Genomic DNA, 21,333 nt, shown 5'->3' with positions numbered 1-21,333 from the left:
AGCTCTCGCCCACTGCCCCCGCTCCCAAGGAGAGGGGAGGAGGAGGGGGAGGAGGAGCCGGGAACAAGTTGTCTCGCTGCTTGGTTTCTGGCCAGCTCAGCTGCGCCGTGGGCACCAACAGTCATGCCGGGGAAACATTGGAATTCAGAGATGCACGTGGAGTGTCGACAGAGGAGGTTTCTGGGTCTGTGGGAAGAGCCGGGAAGCTGGCATATTTGTTGTGGGCAGATCCCTCTGCTACATAGTTTTTAAGTCCCGTTGTGAGAGCTTGCGACTTGGGCGGGAGCGTTGTTCGCCTAATGTTAAGTGTTAAAGTGGTGGCTGGGGACATGGCCCTGCCATGGTGACAGTGACACACATGGGTCGGAGGGGGGAGCGACCTCTAAAGAGCAGTGAGGGGGCTGCCTGGGTGGCTCAGTGGGTTAAAACCTCTGCCTTAGGCTCAGGTCATGATCCAGGGTCCTGGGATCAAGCCCCACATTGAGCCCCACGTCGGGGAGCCTGCTTCCCCCCGCCCCCGCCTGCTTTTCTGCCTACTTGTGATCTTTCTCTCTGTGTCAAATAAATAAATTATTTATTTATTTATTTATTTGACAGAGATCACAAGTAGGCAGAGAGGCAGGCTGTGGGGGGAAGGAAGCAGGATCACTGCCGAGCAGAGAGCCTGATGCGGGGCTCGATCTCAGTACCCCGGGATCATGACCTGAGCCAAAGGCAGAGGCTTTACCCCATTGAGCCACCCAGGCACCCCAATAAATAAAATCTTTTCTTTTTTTTTAAGATTTTTATTTATTTATTTGACAGATCACAAGTAGGCAGAGAGAGAGAGGAGGAAGCAGGCTCCCCGCTGAGCAGAGAGCCTGACGTGGGGCTCCATTCCGGGACCCTGAGATCATGACCTGAGCCGAAGGCAGAGGCTTTAACCCACTGAGCCACCCAGGCGCCCCACTAAATAAAATCTTTAGAAAAAAATAAGGGGTGCCTGGATGGCTGAGTCATTAAGTGTCTGCCTTCAGCTCAGGTTCTGATCCCAGAGTCCTGGGATCCAGCCCCGCATCGGGCTCCATGCCCAAGCAGGGAGGCCTGCTTCTCCCTCTCCCACTCCCCCTGCTTATGTTTCCCCTCTTTCTCTCTCTCTCTGTCGAATAAATAAATAAATAAATATCTTTTAAAAAGTAAAATAAAAAGCAGTGAGGCCCAGTTGATGGGGTGTTGGGCTCTCTTTACGGATGCTTCCGGACCTTCCTCACAAAGATGGGCTCCAGCTGCCAGCGGCGGCAGACCGGTTCTGGGACCCACCCTTACATCGGAGACGTGGCATGTGAGACTGATGACGTGAGCCCCTCCTCTGGCTCCTCACGCTGTGTGGGAACAACTACAGCTGACCCTTGAACAACACGGGTGTGAACTGTGTGGGTCCGCATATATGTGGATTTTTTTTTTACAGTACAGCACTGTAAATGTATTTTCCTGATTTTCTTTTTTTTTTTTTTTTTTTTAAAGATTTTATTTATTTATTTGACAGAGAGAGATCACAAGTAGGCAGAGAGGCAGGCAGAGAGAGAGAGGAGGAAGCAGGCTCCCTGCTGAGCAGAGAGCCTGATGCGGGACTCGATCCCAGGACCCTGAGATCATGACCTGAGCCAAAGGCAGCGGCTTAACCCACTGAGCCACCCAGGCGCCCCTATTTTCCTGATTTTCTTAACATTTTCTTATATCTGGCTTACTTTTCTTAAAGTCTGCTTTACTGTAGGAATGCAGTACGCAGTACATGTCACATACAGAATGTGCTAGTGGTCTGTTTATGTCACGGGTAAGGCTTCTGGTCAACAGACGGTTTGTAGTTCCGTTTGGGGGGGGCGACAGGAGTTATACATGACGGGGCACCAAGGTACTCAGCCGGTTAAGCATCTGACTTGATTTCAGCTCAGGTCTTGATCTCAGGATCATGAGTCAAGCCATGCTGGGCATAGAGCATGCTTTAAAAAAAAAAAAAAAAATTATGTGTGGATTTTTGGCTGCATGGGGGATGGGTGCCCCTGACCTCTGCACTGTTCAAGGGCAAACTGTAGTTCATAATTTCTCCTTCGTGTTCCTCCATTTTAAAGCATCCCTTGGTTCTCTGGGTCTGTTGGTCTCTAATCCGATGTCGTGTGATTACAGGATCCAGTCAGTCTCAGGAGCAGCCATCCAGTAGCTCTGAGGAAGCATCTGGAACAGAGGAGGAGGAGGAGGAGGAGCAGCCCAGCTTCATCACGGGGCGATGACCGTGTTTGCCGTAGTGGCTGTCTGGAGCCTGGCCCGCTCTGCGGCCGAGCCTCCGAAAAGCCTCCACACAACCCAAGGCGAAAGGAGGCTCAGTTTCAGCTCAGCTCTCCTCCTAGCGCCTTGCTGGAGAGAAGCAAGCGGGGAGCCATGCTGACTGTGGACAGCCCCGCCTGTTGGCAGGCCTCCGTGCCTGTGGGACAGAGAGGCCGGTGTCCTGGACCCTTGGGGCACCGCCGAGCAGAGTTCATTCACGTTCCGGCTGATGGGGAACACGTATCACCTTCTGCCCCTGGTGCCTCTTCTCCTGTTGGGACAGTGATGAGTTTGGACTCGTTTCTGTGACAGAAACGTTTATTTAGTAAAGAACAGAAACATCAGGTTTTGTTCAGACCTGTCTAATGTTGTTCCAAAGCCGCAGGGACGGCTGGGAAGCGATGTGACAGGGCGGCCTGTTCCCGGGCTTGGTGAAGGAAATGGCTCTGGCTCTGCGGCAGCCCGCGCTGCACAGTGCAGGACCCCCACTTCCTCCAGCTGAGGGGCAGACTGTACCCCATGACACGTGCTGCTGCCCAGCACTCCCCAGTCCCCAGGCGTGAACTGGGGAGCCCCAGAGTCGGGCAAAGGGAAATGTGGGGGCTCAGCCAGGGGCCGAGCCGTAGAAGGGCAACTTGGTGTGGGAAGAGAGCCTTTGAGAAACCCAGTTAAAGACTAGAAAAACAAGCAGGTAGAGCATCCAAGCTGGCCTGGGGCAGAGCAGAGAATGGGGAGTCCCAGCCCAACCCGAAGGGAGGGAGTGAATGGGCCGAAAGCTGCATTTTCGGCCTGTGGTAAGGGGAGTTGAACAAAGTGTGAGGTGAGCAGGGGCAGCCTCAGGCCAGCAGGAGGGACAGAGATGATTCGGTTTAGAGCCTTTGCTCACTTTGGGGGTTATTTATCTCGTGTTCCAAGTTTCTAAGTACATTTTGTGCCTTTTATTGAGTGTGAGAGAAGTAAGGAAATAGTGGTTTTGAGCGAAGGGAAACCAAGAAGCATTTCACTTGTTTTTTCATTTTTGCAGTATGGATTTTCCTGGCCCCACCCTCAGCCAGGCGACATCTGTGAGCACTTCTGTCCTTTAAGCAATTCAAGCCACAGGAATTTTTCTTTCCCAGGGAGCTGAAATGGAAAATCAGCACTAATAAATTAGCATGCCCCGTGGCTGTACGTTCTGGAACCTGTGTTTCTCTCGCCGCCAGGGACCGGCTGGTTAGTTTTGTGTTTATTTTTTGTTCTTCTATCTTGGTACTGTTGGTTTCCTTATCTCCGCGCAAGATGTGTGTCACAACTCTTGCTTGAATCTCCAGCCTGCATCTCGTGGGTGTTCTCTCGCCCTGGAGGCTGTCCACGGTGCTGGAGCTTGGAGCCTGAAGACCTAGGTATTCCAGGGCTTTTTTTGGAAGATTTTATTAGAGAACACGGATGGCAGAGGGAGGGGACAAGCAGACTCCCTGCTGAGCACAGGTGCCAATGTGGGGCCTGATCCCAGGGCCCGAGATTGTGACCCGAGTCATAGACTCTTCACCCTCTGAGCCACCCACGTGCCCCCCTGGGTATCCAGTTCTGACGCCGCCTCTGGTGCGTCTGGCCCAGAGCTTATTAATGTAGGGGGTGGGGGGCGAATGCCAGAGCAAACAGCAGGACGTCGGCTGGAGGGTTATGTTCTGCACCTTTCCTGGGTTTTGGAAGAGGATGTTTAGGTAGGAAATGTGTGGTAATTTCTGGCAGTTTTTAAGGGGGTGTCAGTACCAGGTAAATGACGGCCTTCAGGGTATCGTTTGAGAAAAAACAACAGGTGTCATCATGGAGAAGGGAGTAGGAGATACGGAGAGACTCCCCACACCCCCACCGAGAAAAGCCTTGATGAGGAGAGAATCGTTCAGTAATGCCCTCACTGATCGGCTTGGGGAGGTGGTGGGCACCGGGGACTCGATCCACAAAGGTGTGCCTAACTTGGCTGTCTCAGGAAGCCTTGCGTATAAGAATTCTGATTCGCTTCATTTACTTCCTCGCGCCCTGCGTTTCCATTGAGCACTTCACAGGACAGCCCTATGCCAGCCAGAGTTACTTGCATTAGAATACTGCGTCCTTCAGCTAGATGTCCCTTACAGGTTTACCAGACGAGATTTATAAATACAGAGAGATCTGGAAGCTTGAACGGATCACCCAGCAAGTAAGTGGCAGAGCTGGCCTTTGAACCCCAGCAGAATGCCACCGTCCAGCCCCTGCACCATAGTGCTGTGCTGCTCTGGGGAGAACCATGTGGGGCCCGGACCTGCTGGGGAGGGAGGCCGGTGCAGCTCTCTTGGTGCCAGAGCTGTAGGCTGAAGGCCGCTCCTTCGTCAGCTCCCGGTGCGTGTGCGCGTGTAATAACGTATATGCTAGTTTTAAATCTAGTTGCACCTTATTCACAAGGTCTGTGTTTGTGAATTCACCCATTCACTAACGCTTACTTGTGATGCCAGGATGAGGACTCGTGCTTTTGCAGTCACAGGCAGACGTGCAGAGTGGTGACGAATTCAAGTGGCCCCACGCAGGGTTTGCAGCTGAGTTCAAACAAGGCAGTGCTCTGCCTTCCTGTTTGGCTCACACGTGTCTATTTAATGGCAGTTTTTTTGCATTTTTTGCTTTTCCTGGATGATTTTACCTTTTAAAATGGCCCCAAAGCATAGTCCTCGAAGTACTGTCTAGTGTCCTAAACAAGAAGGCCGATGTGCCTTAGATGAGCTCTGTTCAAGCATGAGTTACGGTGCCGTTGGCTGTGAGTTCGTCATTAGCGAATCAATACATGTTCATGCAAGTGTTTTCATTTTTAAAATTTTTATTTCTTTTTTTTTTTTAAGATTTTTTTAAATTTATTTGACAGAGAGAGATCACAAGTAGATGGAGAGGTAGGCAGAGAGAGAGAGGGAAGCAGGCTCTCTGCTGAGCAGAGAGCCCGATGTGGGACTCGATCCCAGGACCCTGAGATCATGACCTGAGCCGAAGGCAGCGGCTTAACCCACTGAGCCACCCAGGTGCCCCCTTACAATTTTTATTTCTTAAGATTTTTTTAAAGTAATCTCTACACCCAACGTAGGGGTTGCACTCACAAGCCCTGGATCAAGAGTTGCATGCTCAGGGCACCTGGGTGACTCAGTCCGTCGGTTAAGCTTCCAACTCTGGATTTCGGGTGAGGTCAGATCTCAGGGTCGTGGGACCGAGCCCCTGGCACAGAGCCTCCTTGAGATTTTCTCTCTGCCCCTCCCCCCATAAAATAAAATAACTTAAAAAAAAAGTCATATGCTTCCCCGCCGGATTCAGCCAGGCACCCCCAATGAAAGTGTTTATAAACAAAAACACACATAAAACACAGTTATGTGACGATTGGTTGATGTGACGGGGGTGTGTGTATCACAAAAACACCCCCGTTTCCCCAGGCAGCAGTGGTTCAGTATTCACTAATCTGCACCCAGCATTTGCAGTGACTTTCTGGAACATCATAACTACCATGAATCATGAGAACCAACTGTGCGTGTGTTTGGAGCGTGAGGGAGCGTGCACAAGCCAGCCTGGCCTTGCGGAGAGCGGCGTTTCCTGGAGCACGGACTGGACGTCACTGCTGTATTCCCTGTGCGCACAGTACTTGGTCTCACCGGGGGGATCGGAGCTGGACTCCTCAGTCCCACTCTGAATGTAGGACCCGAGAAGTCACATGGGAGGGAACCAGCACTCCCCACCTATCCTTCCGTCTTCTCTACTGCGTTTATCTTCCACCATCATGTGTTTTCACGTGTCCTTTCCCGGCCCTGTCCCCCGCAGCGAGTACCCATCTCCTAGAGCAGAGAGAAAGCAGAGGTTCAGGCTGAGGCTTCATGCCCCACCGCTTCATCCTGTCCAGCTTGCCCCCATGTGCACTGCCTGGTGCACGCCCCCACCCCCCAGCAGCAATACCAGAGCAGGGTTGCCGCCCCAGGCTCTCCTGTAAACCACCACCTCATGTACCTCCTCCTCCCTTCTCAACCAACTTCCAGAGAAGTCTGCCTTTGCTTCCACCACTCCCATCATCCCAGGGAGCCTCCAGTGTTGCCGCATCCAGCCCTGGGGGCATCTGTATCGTACAGGAAGCCCAAACCCTTAGCATCGCGGACAGCACTGCCTTCTGCCTTTCCCTGGCTTGCTTCTCTGCTCAAATTCTAAATGTTAGGGTGACCTAGTGCACTGCCTTTTATGGTCAACACTCAGGCCCCAGGAGATCTTAGTCTGACCCGCCACGGCTTTAAATACCGCCCTCACGACTGTCTTCCGAGTTGTGGCTTCGGCTTCCCTTTGGAGCCTCTGCCTCAGCCTGGGTCTGTGTCCCACTCCCCTCACCCCTGCTCTGCCTCTTCCCGCCCATGCACTGGCCTCGGCCTCCCACCCAGCCTGTTCTGTCTCCTTGTACCCATCCCTTGTCCGCTGTTCAGCCTCCTGCCACACCAGCGTCCCTCACATCCCCCGGTCAACTCTGAGCGCCACCAGAGTGGGGACCTGCCTGTCCTGTGCTTTGCTTTACCTCTAGTGCCAGCACAGGGCCTTGGACATCACAGGTACTCAGTGATGTCCGGGGTGACTGAGCAAGTCTCAGGGCCTGAAATTAGGCAGGGAAGTTGTTTGTACCTGAACAACAGCCCCTGTGGCAGGAAGAGCCTGAACAGGAGCGCACGGTCAGCGTGTTGTGCCAGAGCTGCGGATGTGATGCCCCAGGCCGCCGCAGAGCCCGCCTCAGACCTCCAGACTGCCGGGCCGGGTCCGGGAGGCCGACTGTCCGCTGCTCAGGCATTTCAGACGCGCCCCCCGGCAGCTGCTGCCGCAGGTGTCCCTGTATCTTCAGAAACTGGCTTGGAACTGGTCGAGGACTGTAACTAGTTCAAGTTCCCTTTCCTGTTTGCGACATGGAGCTTTTTGGAAAAAGCCAATTATTCATTTGAGTTAGAGGAGTGATCTTTTGTTGACTTTCGGAAATAGGAATATAATTCAGTCCATCTCCAGGCTGCCTGGGAGGGGGGCGGGGAGGGCTCGGTTTCCTTGGGCAACGGCGCTGGAACCGGGTGCGCCTTCTCCCCTGTGCAAGCTCATTTATGTCTACCTTTTGGCCCATGCTTGACTAAAGTGAGCTACTGTTACCGTATTTTAATATATTTCTGTAAAGAAAACACCATGGCACAGGTCCTGAGGCACTTTTCAGTTTTCTTATTCCACAGAATATAGCAAATGTTGAATAGGACCAAAAGCTTCATCTCAAAGATCCGTAAGTGTACTTGGCCCAGCACTGGGGATGATGGTGAGCAAGACACAGGCCTTGGCTTGAAGGAGCTCCAGATCTGATACGAGACACAGACAAGAGAAAGGTCAGTGTGGTGGCCCCGTAGCACAGGATGGCATGTGACCCAGGCCTCCGGGATGTGGGCAGGGCTGAGCTGAACTGGGTGGCTCACAGCAGTTTTAAGAAAGCAAGCTGAGTCCGGATTAGTAGCAGATGCCCTGTCACAGCCCGAGTCACTAGGTTAGGGGGATTGAAGTTGATCCAAGGCCGCAGGGAAACCTGAAGGGCTGGAGGGGGGCTGGAGAGATGGGAATTCTTCCGCTTCAGAGTGTGGAGATTAGATGGGAAGGGGACAGGTGGAAAGGTCTTGCAGGAATGCAGAACAGAGGTGACGAGGGCCTGAATTAGCGTGGGACCTGTGGGACCAGGGAGAAACGGGAGAGTTCACAGGATGGGGGTGAGAGGAATCAGGAATGACAGCAGATCTGTAACGTCACCAGCTGGGTGGCTGGTGGAACGCCTTGAGACTGGGGACCCAGGAGGTAGAGCAAGCAGGTGAGGAAAGATAAGGAATTCAGCTGTGAGTGTGTGGGGGGGTGTCCTGGGACATGCCCTGCCAGGACGAGGGAGATCCAGGCTGGAGGTGACCATTTGGAGTCAACAGCCTCCTTGAAACAAGGGGAGTGGGTGGGACCCATTGGGAGGGAAGTGGGGGAAACCCCCACATCTAGGGGACAGACGGCAGAGGGGGAGGCTGCACAGGTTAAAAAAAAAGGTGCGGGCACCGGAGCAAGGAGAGTTGTTTCTAGATGGGAGGAAGGCACGGCGGAAATCTGTCCTGGAGTTAGTTTCACAGTGGCAGTGGGCTGTTGAGGGCCGGGAAGGAAGTGGTGATGACTGCTCTCTTGAGAAGTGTGGCATGAAGTAGGGGAGGGGCAGTGGTAGGGGAGGTCGGAAGGGGTCAGGCTGAATGGGAGGGGAGGCGGGGGTGGGAGGCGCCGGGCTCAGCACAGGCTAGGAGGGAAGGTGGAACTGGCTGGCAGCTGGGTGAGAAAGGTTCAGGAAGTGGGAGGTGCAAATGTAAGATCTAAAGGGCAGTGACAAGGACTAGCCACAGGAGTCAGTGGCCAAGGGGACAGAACTATCAGGAGGCTGGCTACATCGTCCCGAGCAGGTGAGCAGCCAGCCAGATGAGAAGACCCAGGGAGAAGGAAAGCAGGGGCCGTGGTCTTCCTGGAATGAGAGGGTGTGCATTGGTGGGAAAATCAGAACATGATCGACCCTTGGGATGTGCCTTGGAGAATTGGATCTTTTCCAAGCTGAGGCCCAAGGAGAAGAAGCGACTTGCCGTGGCCAAACTCCTCAGGAAATCACAGCCCAGACTGTGCCTGGACATGGCAGCTGGGTGGCGCTCCCATGGGCCTTGCCCTGACCCTCCTCTGTGTCGTTGTGTACTTGACGGGCGCTCCAATTCTTGGCATTCTAACTGCTCCTCTCCGTTCGGCACCGTGCTGGCACCTTCCTTAATCTTCTATGGGGGAGAAAGCCATTTTCTGTGTGTGGTTGGGAAACTGGCTCCGAAAACCACTGGCGATGATGACTTAGATCTTGCTTCTGTCTGGACACGCTGGGTGAGCGCGCTTGGGGCTGGAGGCACCACTCGCTGGAAGTCAGACTCTAAGGGTGAAAATTAGAGCCAGTGATTCTGTCGTGGAAAGAAGGGTCATCTGTGATGCAATGATTCTCGTTTACAAAGTGTTTCTTCCTGTTTTCCACATCATTTTACAAAGAGCTGTTGGGTTTGGAGGGTTCTGCCCCCTAAAATGCAAATGATCCTTTTCTTAAATCCCTCTGTAATGTGTGTGCATGTGTGTTGGGCGGAGGGTCGGTAATCAGACCCTGGGATTTTCCTAGGCGGTATTTGAGTGTCTTCCTGAATTAAAAGGTCTCGTTCTGGCTCTCAGCAACGGCCTCTAAAATACGTCTTGAGAGAGAAACGGATTTGGCCTGACATCCATTCACCTCTCTTCCTACAGCTGTCAGAAAACTCGGACCGGTTGACATGAGTGGAATTTTTCTTTCATTTGGTTAAATGTGTCACTGTCGGGTAGGGTGGTGACAGATGGGAAAATCCTATGTAGGGCACGCAGGAAGGACTGTGAGGGGCCGTCTGGCACAGGGGCTTGATAGGAACCCATCTCGCCCGTCAGTTAGTCTCTTAGTTAATTATTCGTATGCACTTCCTGAAAAGAATGTTCCTGTATGAACAGCTCCCTAGAACAGCTCGGTCTGGTGGACGCCCATCAGGGGCCAAGTGAGCTGCACGCGGGTGAGGACCCCGCGTGTGTGGCTGGTCCTGTGGCTTGGGGGGGTGGGGTGGCCGGCTACAGTCCCCGCGACCACCTGACCGGCTCCGGCTCCAGCGTGCGGTGTGCAGCACGCGGTCCACTCTCCAGCGGGTGTGGCTGCGGGAAACTCCCTCCTCCCCACTCCAGCCACCTCACCCCTGCGGCCCTGTGGCCAGACAATGGGATACCTGTTCCCTCTCCCCGCAGGGTGTGCCCTCCTGGCCTCTCCCCAGCCCTCCACAAGGCCCATGGCCCGTCCTGGGCATCCTTTGGGACTCACCCTGGGGACTCCGTGCTCGCTTTGGGCCAAAGCGTGAGTACCCAAGGACCGAGTACTCGAGCAGGCCGGGCACCTGTTGTCCAGACCCAGGGACCAGAGAAAGCGCGGCCGTGTCGTCCGCCCGCACCACCGGGGGAGAAGGAAGGGGGTGGTGAGAGCGAGGGATGCCCGGGCTTCCCGCCCCCGCCGCTGCCGAGCCAACCCGTGTTCACTGCGGCCCACGGCGCGCCCGCGGAACCGGAGAGATGCGCACCTTTCGCCAGTTTCCGCTCCCCGGCTTCCGGCCCGGGTGGTCCCGGCCAGCAGGTCCGCGCCACCGGGGTCCCCCAGGAGGGGCAGCGAGTCCCGCCCCGCCCTTTCCCCCCTCCTCCCCTCCCGGCCTGCCAGGTCACGTGGCCCGTGGCGGCCCCCATGGGCCAACCACGTGATGGCGGCGCGCCGTTGCCTTGACAGCGGCTGCGGTGGCCCGCGGGGGCGGGGCAGCCGGCGGGGGCGGGGCCGGGAGGGGGGACCCGGCGGGACGCGCGGAAGGAGGGAGGGGGCCGTGCTCAGCGCCCCGGCCGGGCCACGGGGCCACAGGGCAACGCGGCCACGCCGCCCGCCGCAAGCCCGAGCCGGAGTGGAGCCGGGCGGGCAGGCAGAGCAGCTCGGTGAGTGCTCGCCGTGGGGGGTTGGCGGGGTGGGGGGGGTACCCCGCCCTGCCGGGGGACGGAACGGGATTGCACCGGGAGACTGGGGCGGGGGGGGGGGGGCGGGGATGGGCTTTCTCCTGGGCAGGCTCGGGATGGGGTGGCTGCGGGCGTTGGAGGGTGGCCAGGTGGCCCCAACCCCATGGGATCCTGACGGGGTGCGGCGCTGAGAAGGCTCAGAGGTCGGGGACAGGGGCGGAGTGTGTGTCTTGCGGCTACTGAGGCTTCCCTAGGGGAAGGGACTCAGATGCATGTGGACGCCTCTGGGAGACCCCTGTGGGGACTCTGCGCCCCCTCTCCCCCGTGGGTGTGACAAAGACGGGAGTCAGAAACAGACTCGCCATTGCTCATGCCCCAGATGTTTAAAGGAAGTTAAGACAGGCAAACCCCAAACCTACCCCCTGGAAGAGATTCAGACAGGCCTGCCAAGGAGAATAGCTCATCTTCAGAGAGTCACCGTTATTCTACAAGAGCTTTTTTCTCTAACCCGTATATATGAAAAAACAAAAATCCCCTGCAAAGTTCAGCCAGGAGAGCACCTTTTGGAGCCTCTGCCACCTGACCGAAATGTCCGGTTCCGTCTTGCCCCATACCCCGTCCCAGAGAGTGAGGACCAGACTCTGCCTTCCTCTCCCAGGGGTAGGGGTAGGGAGAGGAGGCCTGGCGCAAGGTGGGACGCTGGGGCTGGGACGGTTTGGATGGGTGGGAATCCGGTCCGGGCGGCTCCCTCAGCAGGAAGTGGCCTTCCTATCCCCGGGACCCGCAGGCCTGCCCGGAGACCCAGACTCCAAGCAGACACACGGCGCGCCTTTCCTTCGACTCCCTGCCACTCTGAGGACCTGTGCGGGGCTGCGACTGGCTGGCCACTACCCAGAGGCCCCCGTCGGCCCTCACGGCCCCCAAAGCCCTCTGCCTCCACTGTCCATCTTGAGCCCAGCCTTCCCCCTGCATTTCCTGGACCCCTTCTGCAGCCAGCTGGTCTCCCTGCCACGGCCCCTGCCTCTCAGAACCCTCCCGTGCGGGCCGCATCTCATCTTTGAGGGAGGGTCCCTGTTTGCCAGGGCTGCCTTTACTAGGTCTGTTCTTGCTCCCCAGCAGGGACCGTCTCCCTGAGGCCAAGGCAGCCAGCCCCTCCTCTGCTCCTTGACCCTCCCCCCTCGCCACTAAATCAACCTTTAGCTCACTGGGTGATAATCAACCCCCGAAGCTGCTCCCCCACTGGGAGCAGCGGAGGGGACCCTCCCCACTTCCATCTCTGAGGCCTGAGTACCAACTGCAGCCTGACCTCAGAGCCGGGTAAGCATCTACTGGACGGAGTGCAGAAGACGGACCCTCTGAGCGGGCGAAGCCTGTGACTTTCACCCGTCCACTCACTTCTGTGATGTGTGGGAGAAGGAAAAAGAAAAGGAGGAAGGCGCCCCAAAAGAGAGAGCTCTTGCCCACCTCCCGGACCTTCCCACAGAACCCTTTTAGAGATTGACATGGATAGATCCAACTTGGCCCCTTCCCACAGCCACGGACCTTGGTAAACAGCCCGTACTCTCTGTCCCCCCCAACCCCGGCCATGCTCCCTGGGACCTGGAAACACTGATCTGTTCATAGTAGCTTTAAGTAGGCTTTCGGTGGGGCCTGTGGGGCCCTGGACGTACAAGTAATATCTGATGCCAGGCAAGCTGCGAGGTGCCTGTGCCCTTGAAGTCTGCCCTACAGATTAATTAGAGCCGAGCCCGGCGTGCTGCCGTGTGGGCCGGCCCCTTGGGCCATAGGAGACGGTCAATCCCCTATTTGGATTACTGGAGATTTGGGTTTAAATTCACAAATCTTAGCAGATTGGTCCTTCCGATCTTCGTGCCATGTTATTGTCAAACCAGATACCTACCTGGGATGACCGCAGTGCCGCCGGCCTCCGCTGCTTTGTGGAACCCGCTCCTGTGGGTCGGCTCAGTTTTCCTTTTGCTCACCGTTTCCATCAGAGCATTTCCCGAGTATTTCCGGGGGGTGAACTGCGCCGATCAAAATTCAAGTTGGATTTGAGAAATGAGCCCCGGCGTGGAAATGGGTATTTCATGGTTGGCGCCTGGGCGTTGAAAAGCGGTTTTGAGTCTTCGGGTCTGATATTTTGTTTCTGAGCCCTGTTGGGGTAGAGATGTCCCCCCTGGAAGATGCTTGGGGTCCGAACGTGCAGAGGTCATGTCCAGGATCACACCGTAGGAGCCAATCCCGGCCTAGTGACCGGGTCCTAGGATCGGTGTACAGGCCGTAGCTCCCTATTCCCCCAAGAGAGGAACAATTTGGAGGATTCCTTCCGTGCTTGTCCAACCACAAGCCACACTTGCTTGGAGCATTTCTGACGCGGGGGTGGAAGCCTGGGTCATTAGCTTTGTGGAGGCACGATGGATGCAATGTGGGTGGCTCAGGGCAGGGGGTGTCCTAGAAATGCCCTCCTGACCTTCCTCCCCTGCAGATGGGCCCCACACACAACACTGCCCCTTGTGAAGGATGTGTACAGCAGGTCCCAGAGAAGGTTAACTTGCCCAGTTTCTGGCTTTTCCAGGTCTCGGGGACCCTCTGGGATGCCTGAGAGTGTCTCTCTCCTGCCCCCAGCCTGGCTCCCACCATGAGCGCCGAGCTCAACGTGCCTGTGGACCCCTCCACTCCCGCCTGCTCTGAACCCGGCCACAAGGGCATGGATTACCGAGACTGGGTCCGCCGCAGCTACCTGGAGCTGGTCACGTCCAACCACCACTCCGTGCAGGCCCTGTCCTGGAGAAAGCTGTACCTGAGCAGAGCCAAGCTGAAGGCCTCCAGCCGGACCTCTGCCCTCCTCTCGGGCTTTGCCATGGTGAGTGCAGACCCGTGGCGGCACCCGCGGCCTGCAGGGTGGGCTTCTGCTGTCAGACTCCTGCAGCGCTCCAGGGAGCAAAGAGCTCTCTCTGGGCCCTATTGGCTGTCAGGACGGACCCTTAGGAAGTCTCCCCAAGGAGTCCCCAAGCCCTGGAGGCCACAGAAAACTGCCTTCTGTTTCTTTTTCTTTTTTTTTTTTTTTTTAAGATTTTATTTATTTATTTGACAGATCACAGTAGGCAGAGAGGCAGGCAGAGAGAGGAGGAAGCAGGCTCCCTGCTGAGGGACCTGGGATCCCAGGACCCTGGGATCATGACCCGAGCCGAAGGCAGAGGCCTTAACCCACTGAGCCACCCAGGCGCCCTGAGAAAGCCCCCTTCTGACATTCCCACAGAGCAGTTACCTGGCAGGGAAGTGGAGCTCGACTGAAACAGCTTCAGTGCACAGGGAGGAAAGTGCCCACGTCCACCCCAGCCGAGAAGGGAAGTCGGAAGGACGGAGCGGGATTGGGATCGATTGGGGTTCGCTTGGGTTAGCCCGGCTCGGGACACAGATCACCTCCCCCGCCGTCCCACATGTGGCCTCCTGGTGATGAAGCAGAGTCCCTGGCCTGCCTCCAGGCTCTCAGGCTGCAGCTTTCCTTCTGAGTCATTCCCCAGGACAAGAGTCGCTCTCGGGCAGAACCGCGTGCCCTAAGCCAGGGTTCAGAGTATGAGCACAGGAGGGACCGCCCCTCTTTCTCTGTTGTATGCTTAGAGGTCCTATCTGGTGGGAATAATGTTTTTCTTCATTTAAAATTTCTTTTAAAAAGATTTTGTTTATTTATTTGAGAGAGAGCGTGCACGCACAAGCAGGGGGAGCTTCAGAGGGAGTGGGAGAAGCAGGCTCCCCACTGAGCAGGGACCCCCCCCCCCAACATGGGGCTCGATCCCAGGACCTCAGGATCATGACCTGAGCCGAAGGCAGATGCTTAACTGATTGAGCCGCCAGGTGCCCCAATTTTTTTTCTTAAATGTAAAAAACAATTGTTATTTTTCCAAAGCCCAGAGCGTTTGTTGTCAGGTCGGTAGTACAGAAAATAAGCCGTCAGAATGAGCCACTGTGACCGGGTCTGTGGCCGGGGCCTGCTCTCTCGCTGGTACAGGCCACCCTGGGAAAACCTGTGTGGCCAGGGCGTGGCAGAGGCCACCAAGCTAGAGGCTAGAAGTTTGGGTTTAGACCTGTAGTTTAAAGCGAAGGCTTCATTTCGGTGTTGCATGGTATTGATTTACTTATTCTTAACGTAACTTCAGAAGGGTACACTCGCGCGGGGCACAACGTTGGTTTAGAGTGATTTTCTTCCTATGGTTTCCATAACGAGCAAAAGACAGAATGCTTTCTCAAGCTTCCTTTGAAGGGACACGTGTGAGAAGTATAAACAACACTATGAAAACGAGAGCTTGTTTTCTCCACCATGGAATTATAGGGTTGCGTTACGCTCGTCTGGCCCGCTCTTAGGATTATTTTTGGGCCTGTGGAAAACAAACCGTGGGGAGAATCATGGATGTCGGGTTTCCTTCATGTGGGGGACCCGGGTCTCACAAGTCTTTTCCTGTCTTCAATGTCTTCTTAAACCCTGGCCTTCCGGACACTTGGATCTGCAGACTTAGAGAAGCTCCGCTGTTTTCCCAGCCCACAAAAGGGCTCACCCACAGAAGCCTCCAGAACCACTCATTTAAAATTGGAAAATGGGGTGGAGCGGGGCGCGTGAGTGGCTCAGTCGGTGATGTGTCTGCCTTCGGCTCAGGTCACGATCCCAGAGTCTCGGGATTGAGCCCCGCATCGGGCTCCCTGCTTAGCGGGGACTTCTGCTTCTCCCTCTGACCCTTCCCCACTCTCAGATGTGAGCTTTCCCTCTCTCTCTCAAAATAAATATAAAATCTTAAATAAATGAAATCAGGAAATTGACCCTGTTAGGTTATAATATAAAGAGTGGATTCTGGAGGACGAGTATGAGACTGAGTGGCAGCCCGTAGGGTAGGAAATTGTCTTAGAATGAAAATAGTGACCACAGGGAGACAGGCATGGGAGGGCCCGGATGCACCCACAGGGTGCCGCTGTCCATCCCTAGCTTGGCGATGGCGGTCACCCTTGCCAGCAATAATTCCTTTCTTCAGCATTTACAGAGCGTCTCCTCTGCCTGCACGTGCTCCCTTAACGCAGTCTGGGCTACATTTCAGGAGCTGTACCGTGCCCTCACCCTCCCTTCTAGAAGGTTCCTCTCAGGGTGGCTGCCACAGCCTAATACACACCAGAGAGTCAGCCGTAACGGGGAAATGGAAGGCAGTAGAAACAGCGGGGTGCAAAGACCAGCGGTGGGGACAGCAGCTGCCGACCCAATGGACTAGTGTAGACCAGGTCAGGATTCGGAGAGTGGCTGAGCGCGGGAGAAGGCAGACACACACACAGATGGGCAGAGAGCATGTCAGCCGCAGACACGGTGGCCCACGAGGGGCAGGGCCGAGCACAAGTGAAGGGGCAGTTTGCTAGGTGGTCTCTCCCTTCGTGTTCTATATCCCCTAATTAGAAGTGCAAAGCTGTTCTAACGGCAAAGCACTTCTGCCCGCGGTGAGCCTGTTTTCTTCGGGTTTATCCTTCTGCAAACACACAGAACCAGTGATCCGAGGCCCCCTCATAAAATCTTTGCATAAACACATTGAAAAATGACCTTTTGGCCCTTTCTCTCTTGAAAGCTGAGCAAAACTGGTTTCTTACTGTAGGCCTTTTACTCTTACCTCGGCGCCCTCTGTGGTTTACAACCTCCTCTTGTTGAGCCATGTCCTTTGTGGTAGCAGGAGCCTGCCCAGGCCACAGGGGGCACTGAGAAAAGACCCGTCCCTCAACTCGTGTGGTGTGGCAACTGTCTGTATGGAGCAGTGACCACTTCTGAGTTTCTGTTCAGCTGTGGTCCACTAGGACTGCCTTATCTTCTTTTTACCTACCAAATGTTCCATCTCTGCTGAGACTATGAGTCACTCACTCTAGGAGGCGGTAGTTGCTGAAAGTTGTGAAATCTTTCTTGTAAAATTTTTAAAACGGATGGCTTAGATCTCGGAAGTAAACACAGCCTTCCTCCGGCTTGGTTCCACCTTCCCTCCCCTTTCCTTGACTGGTCTGGTTTCTTACCTCTGGGTACCCGGGTGAAGGCCCTTGGTGAGCCCTAGAGTCCTTGCCAGGCCTGGACTAAACTGTTCCCTGGGGGAAGTCCACAGTGCCGGGCCACAGAGGGAGCCATTCTCCGTGGACTGGGTTCTGCCCTGGGGGAAGCAAAGCAGGAGCCCGTGTCCTAGTCTGAGGTCTGAATGCCCTTTAGGCCTTGGGCTGAGCAGGTCCTGCCCTGCTAGCTATAGGCATCCACTGCCACAGAAGTAGGCTGGGGCTTCTGGTTCCCTCTGAGGATTTTCCTTCCTTCCTTCCTTCCTTCCTGAGAGAGAGTGGGCACATATGCACATATGCACATGAGTTGGGGGTGGGGGAGCAGACAGAGAGGGAGAATCTCCAGCCGACTCCCTTGAGTGTGGAGCCCGGATGTGGGGCTCGACCTCACGACCCTGAGATCACCACCTGAGCTAAAACCAAGAGTCAGACGCTCAGCCAACCGCACCACCCAGGTCCCCCTTTTTTCTTTTGTTTAAAACTCATTTGGGGGCTGCCTGGCTGTCAGTCCGTTGAGTGAGTTACCCTTGATCTCAGGGGCGTGAGCTTAAAAATTTTTTTGGTTCAAAAAAGATAACAAAAACGGTTTTTATTTTATCAAAGTTCATACATGCTGGCAGTTTACAGACGAAGGAGCGCCTGAGGCTCTAAGCTGCCTCCGGTCCCCGCCGCCGCCGCCGCGGTGACTGCAGGCCCCTCCTTTCGGAACAGCTTTCTCCAGACTGCGGTTTCTGGATTTATCCCTTTCAGGCCTTACCTGTTGGCCTTGTCTCCCTTTGACTGTGGGTGATGACTCAGCTCTTTGCCCAGCCCAGCCCCCTTCCCACAGCCCCTGTCACCTTCGCCCTCATTCCGGTCACCATTCCTGGCCTTGGAGATGCGGGCTTCTCCCTAGGACGTCTGTCTCCACTGCCTGATATGTCCATGTGAGGCTGTCCAGGTTTGTAGCTCAGTCTGGGCCGGCCAGGAGCCCCCAGCACCACCTTTCTCTTGTTACCCTTTGAAAGTGCGTTTTTTTACAGGTATTTTATAGATTTTATTTTTTTATTTGACAGAGAGAGAGAGCACAAGCAGGGGGAGTGGGAGAGGGAGGAAGCAGGCTCCCTGCTGAGCAGGGAGCCCTACACGGGACTCGATCCCAGGACCCTGGCATCATGACCTGACCCGGAGGCAGACACTCAACCGACTGAGCCAGACATCCCAGTTTTTTATTGTTTGAAAACAGCATTGTTTGGCGGCTAAGCCAAGCCATGGGTTCCCGAGGAGCGTGGCCTCTGTCCTGGCTCAAAGCCCGGTACCCGGAGAACCCCCTGCATTTGGTGCCAGGAAGGCCCCCCGGAGGGGTGAGCCCCGCCGTTCCCCACCCTGTGCCTTCGAGCTCCTTCCTCGGTGGGAGGTCCTTTAGCGCCCGAGAAAACAGAAGCTGAAGCGTGCGCAGGGCGAGGCGGGCGCCCCCTGCCCTGCGCGGCCCCAGCCCAGCGCCCCCCTCCCCGCTCCCCACCCTCCCACTCTGCCTCGCAGGTGGCCATGGTGGAGGTGCAGCTGGAGACGCAGTACCAGTACCCGCGGCCGCTGCTCATCGCCTTCAGCGCCTGCACCACGGTGCTCGTGGCCGTGCACCTGTTCGCCCTGCTCATCAGCACGTGCATCCTGCCCAACGTGGAGGCCGTGAGCAACATCCACAACCTGAACTCCATCAGCGAGTCCCCGCACGAGCGCATGCACCCCTACATCGAGCTGGCCTGGGGCTTCTCCACCGTCCTGGGCATCCTGCTCTTCCTGGCCGAGGTCGTGCTGCTCTGCTGGATCAAGTTCCTGCCCGTGGACGCGCGCCGCCAGCCCGGCCCCCCGCCCGGCCCCGGCGGCCACACGGGCTGGCAGGCCGCCCTCGTGTCCACCATCATCATGGTGCCCGTGGGCCTCATCTTCGTGGTCTTCACCCTCCACTTCTACCGCTCCCTGGTGCGCCACAAAACCGAGCGGCACAACCGCGAGATCGAAGAGCTGCACAAGCTCAAGGTGCAGCTGGACGGGCACGAGCGCAGCCTGCAGGCGGTGTGAGCTGCGCCCCTGCCCCACCCCCGGCCCAGGCCCAGGCCCGACACTGCCCACTGCCACGCGGATCCAGACCAAAGTCTTACCCCCATCCTCGCGCCGGGAAGCCTGGCCGGCTGGGCCTCCCGCAGAAAATGGTGACCTGGAGAAGAAAGAGAGACTCTGTTGCTAACAGCTGAGAGCAAAACCGCCCGAGGCCTGGGGCCTGGGGATGCCCTGCGACAGGAGACGAGCGTCATGGGCAGGCTCGGCGCTCGGGGGAGGGCTGAGGGTTTCAGAGAAGAGACTGCGCCGCGCCACCTGGGGTGTGGGTCTCACGGGCCACCCTGCTGTGAGGAGATGGGGTGCAGGCCCACAGCTTGGCCTGGTGCTTCCCTCCCCCATCCTGGGGGGATTCGGTGGCCGGGCTGACAGGGGAGTGCAGGAGCTGGGGTCCCAGGTCCGTTCAGCGGGCGCGGTGGGCGCTCAGCCGGGCATCGGACTGGTCTCGCCCCCGGGAAGACTTCCAAGGACGGAGGCCTGGCTGGGCCAGGAGGTGCGTCTTTGGGCATCCCCTGAGAGATGCCCACCTACAGAGAGCTTTAACTGGGTGCTCTGGGGCACACTGGGCTCAAGTTCTCTCTGCCTAGCCAGCCTGGAGCCCTGGGCGTATTGACCCAGCAGAGTCGCCAGGTTGGGGAAAGGGCTCACAGTCCAGAGGCCTCCAACTACAAACTGGCTTCTGAGCCCAGGTCAGCGGCCCCTCCAGGCTACAGCTGCCAAAGGCCCTTGCCAGAGAGCGGAAAATGCTTCCTATCTCCCCCAGGAGGAGGGAGCATGTGGCCTGGGGGCTTCCTCTCTAGACAAGGCCCATTGGCCTGACCTGGCCAAACGCCAGGCCTCTCAGCCACACGTAGGGCCCGGCTCACCCATTTCCACGGCTGCGCGTGTAGGGGCGAGCATACGGCACCCTGAGCTGCTTTCCAAACCCGCGCTTACCGCATCGGCCCGCAGCAGCCCGACAGGGAGCCTTCCTTGTTTCCGACATCGGGGGACGTCGTGCTCTGAGGCCGTCTCTGGGGGGTCTGGGTGGCCCATGCCGAGAAATCCCGGCTGGCCTGGCTGTGGCTGCAGGGAGCGTGACGTACCATTGAGGACATAAACCTTAACACATAACCAAAATGCCATGGGGCTGTCTGCGAGTCGTGCCGGGAGTCGCCGTGGTAAGTCGGGAGGTTATGGGAGTCCGGACGTTGGGTTCCGTGGAGCCAGACGAGAGCCTGGCGTCGTCCACGGGCGCGGCCCGGCTGTTCCGCAGACCTCTGCCCGTGCTTGCTTGCTGTCTAGTGCATGTCTGTTCTGTGCCGCAGCCTTGTTGAAAAGGCTTGTCTGGCTTCGTGTGTATTTGCTTGTCAGCGTTGCTGTAAGACGGCTGCTCAGCGCAGGCAGGCTCCTCCCCGCAGTGGGGAGTGGGCAGCAGCCGCATCCTCTAGCCTGAGCCTTCGGAGAGGGGCCGTGCTGGCCTCACTTCCCCGGGCCATCAGGTGCCCCTGCCCCAAGTATGCCAGACGTGCCTGGCTTGCCAGACTGGAAAGCACCCCCAGAGCCAGCTGGGAGGCCGGTGGTTAATGCCTGCTCCACGGACAGAGCTGCTGGCCTCACCACCTCGGGTGGGACACTGGGTAGATGCCACATGGGTAGCGAAGATGCCGCATCCTGTGTTCTTAACGCTACTTAGAACCTCGCTCTTGTTCCTTTGTCTGGAGTGTTCTCCCAGCTCCCCGAGGCGTGGGGCAAGCAGAGTTTCTGCGGGACAGAGAGGACCATGGGTCTGGGGACTGGCGGTCAGTGTGGAGTCTCAGGGTAGCCCCAGAGCTTTGGGGGAGAGGGGAGGGTCAGCTGCAGTTGGGAGCTGCAGACGCAACTCAGCAGGCGGGCTGGGGGACAGGGGAGGGCGTGAGGTGCCCCGGAGCCAGCGAGGGCCTGGCCTAGTTTCCTCCGAGCGGAGCCTTCTCGGTGCTCCCGAGCGGAGCGCCCGCGGGTGCGCTGAGGCCCTTCCCAAAGTGGAGCACGGTCTCCATTTAGTACCTGGCCAGAACACTCAAGTGTTTCTATTTTAGAAACTGCGAGGGCAGAGTGGATTCTAGCGTCTTCTAGGAAAGTCTGGTGGGGCTCAAACCGCGTTGAGTCGGAGTGCTTCAGGGCTCGTGGCGGCGGTCACCTGTCACCTGTCTCGCGCTGATTGATTGATTATGCACGACGCTGGGCCTCACGTCCGCTGAACATGACCCCTGGCCTGTGCGTGGGTTTTCCAGCAGTTGCCCGGGATTGAGCTGAATAAACAAGTCAATCTGT

General features: G+C 56.8%; 2 protein-coding genes and 1 long non-coding RNA gene across 10 annotated transcripts in view; 2 read left to right on the top strand and 1 right to left on the bottom strand.

Annotated features, from left to right (window-relative positions):
* PRKRIP1 (PRKR interacting protein 1) overlaps positions 1-3,465 on the top strand; it is a 26,125-nt gene extending 22,660 nt beyond the window's left edge. Inside the window, exons 6-7 of one of the 3 annotated variants that reach the window (XR_006605232.1) lie at positions 2,164-2,345; positions 3,326-3,465. Coding sequence is in view for 1 of the 3 variants with exons in the window: in XM_013061007.2 (XP_012916461.1) it covers positions 2,164-2,267 (104 nt within the window). In the remaining 2 variants the exon portion in view is untranslated. Of the gene's footprint in view, positions 1-2,163 lie in introns of all 3 variants that reach the window. The other 2 variants (XM_013061007.2, XM_013061008.2) reach the window with 2 other exon arrangements.
* ORAI2 (ORAI calcium release-activated calcium modulator 2) lies at positions 3,385-21,333 on the top strand. 6 transcript variants are annotated; one of them, XM_013061006.2, is made up of 3 exons: positions 3,385-3,513; positions 13,510-13,747; positions 18,466-21,333. In XM_013061006.2, exons 2-3 carry the CDS (start codon positions 13,523-13,525, stop codon positions 19,003-19,005), a joined length of 765 nt encoding a protein of 254 aa, XP_012916460.1. In that variant the 5' UTR covers positions 3,385-3,513; positions 13,510-13,522; the 3' UTR covers positions 19,006-21,333. The 6 variants fall into 6 exon arrangements, with proteins under 6 accessions (XP_012916460.1, XP_004761661.1, XP_044930929.1 ...); XM_004761604.3 differs by lacking the exon at positions 3,385-3,513 and adding an exon at positions 7,535-7,673; XM_045074994.1 differs by lacking the exon at positions 3,385-3,513 and adding an exon at positions 7,539-7,673 and having other exon boundaries at positions 13,460-13,747.
* On the bottom strand, positions 5,983-10,606 carry LOC123390690. Its single transcript, XR_006605233.1, has 3 exons — positions 10,470-10,606; positions 6,943-9,265; positions 5,983-6,119 (listed from the first exon to the last, which is right to left on the bottom strand). It is a non-coding gene; the product is annotated as an uncharacterized LOC123390690 (long non-coding RNA).

The sequence above is a fragment of the Mustela putorius genome, unplaced genomic scaffold (genome assembly GCF_011764305.1).
Source record: "Mustela putorius furo isolate JIRA1106 unplaced genomic scaffold, ASM1176430v1.1 tig00000139_pilon_pilon_pilon, whole genome shotgun sequence".
Taxonomy (NCBI): Eukaryota; Metazoa; Chordata; class Mammalia; order Carnivora; family Mustelidae; genus Mustela; species Mustela putorius.
The sequence above is the reverse complement of the archived record's forward strand: the minus strand, read 5'-3'. Positions and strand labels throughout refer to the sequence as shown.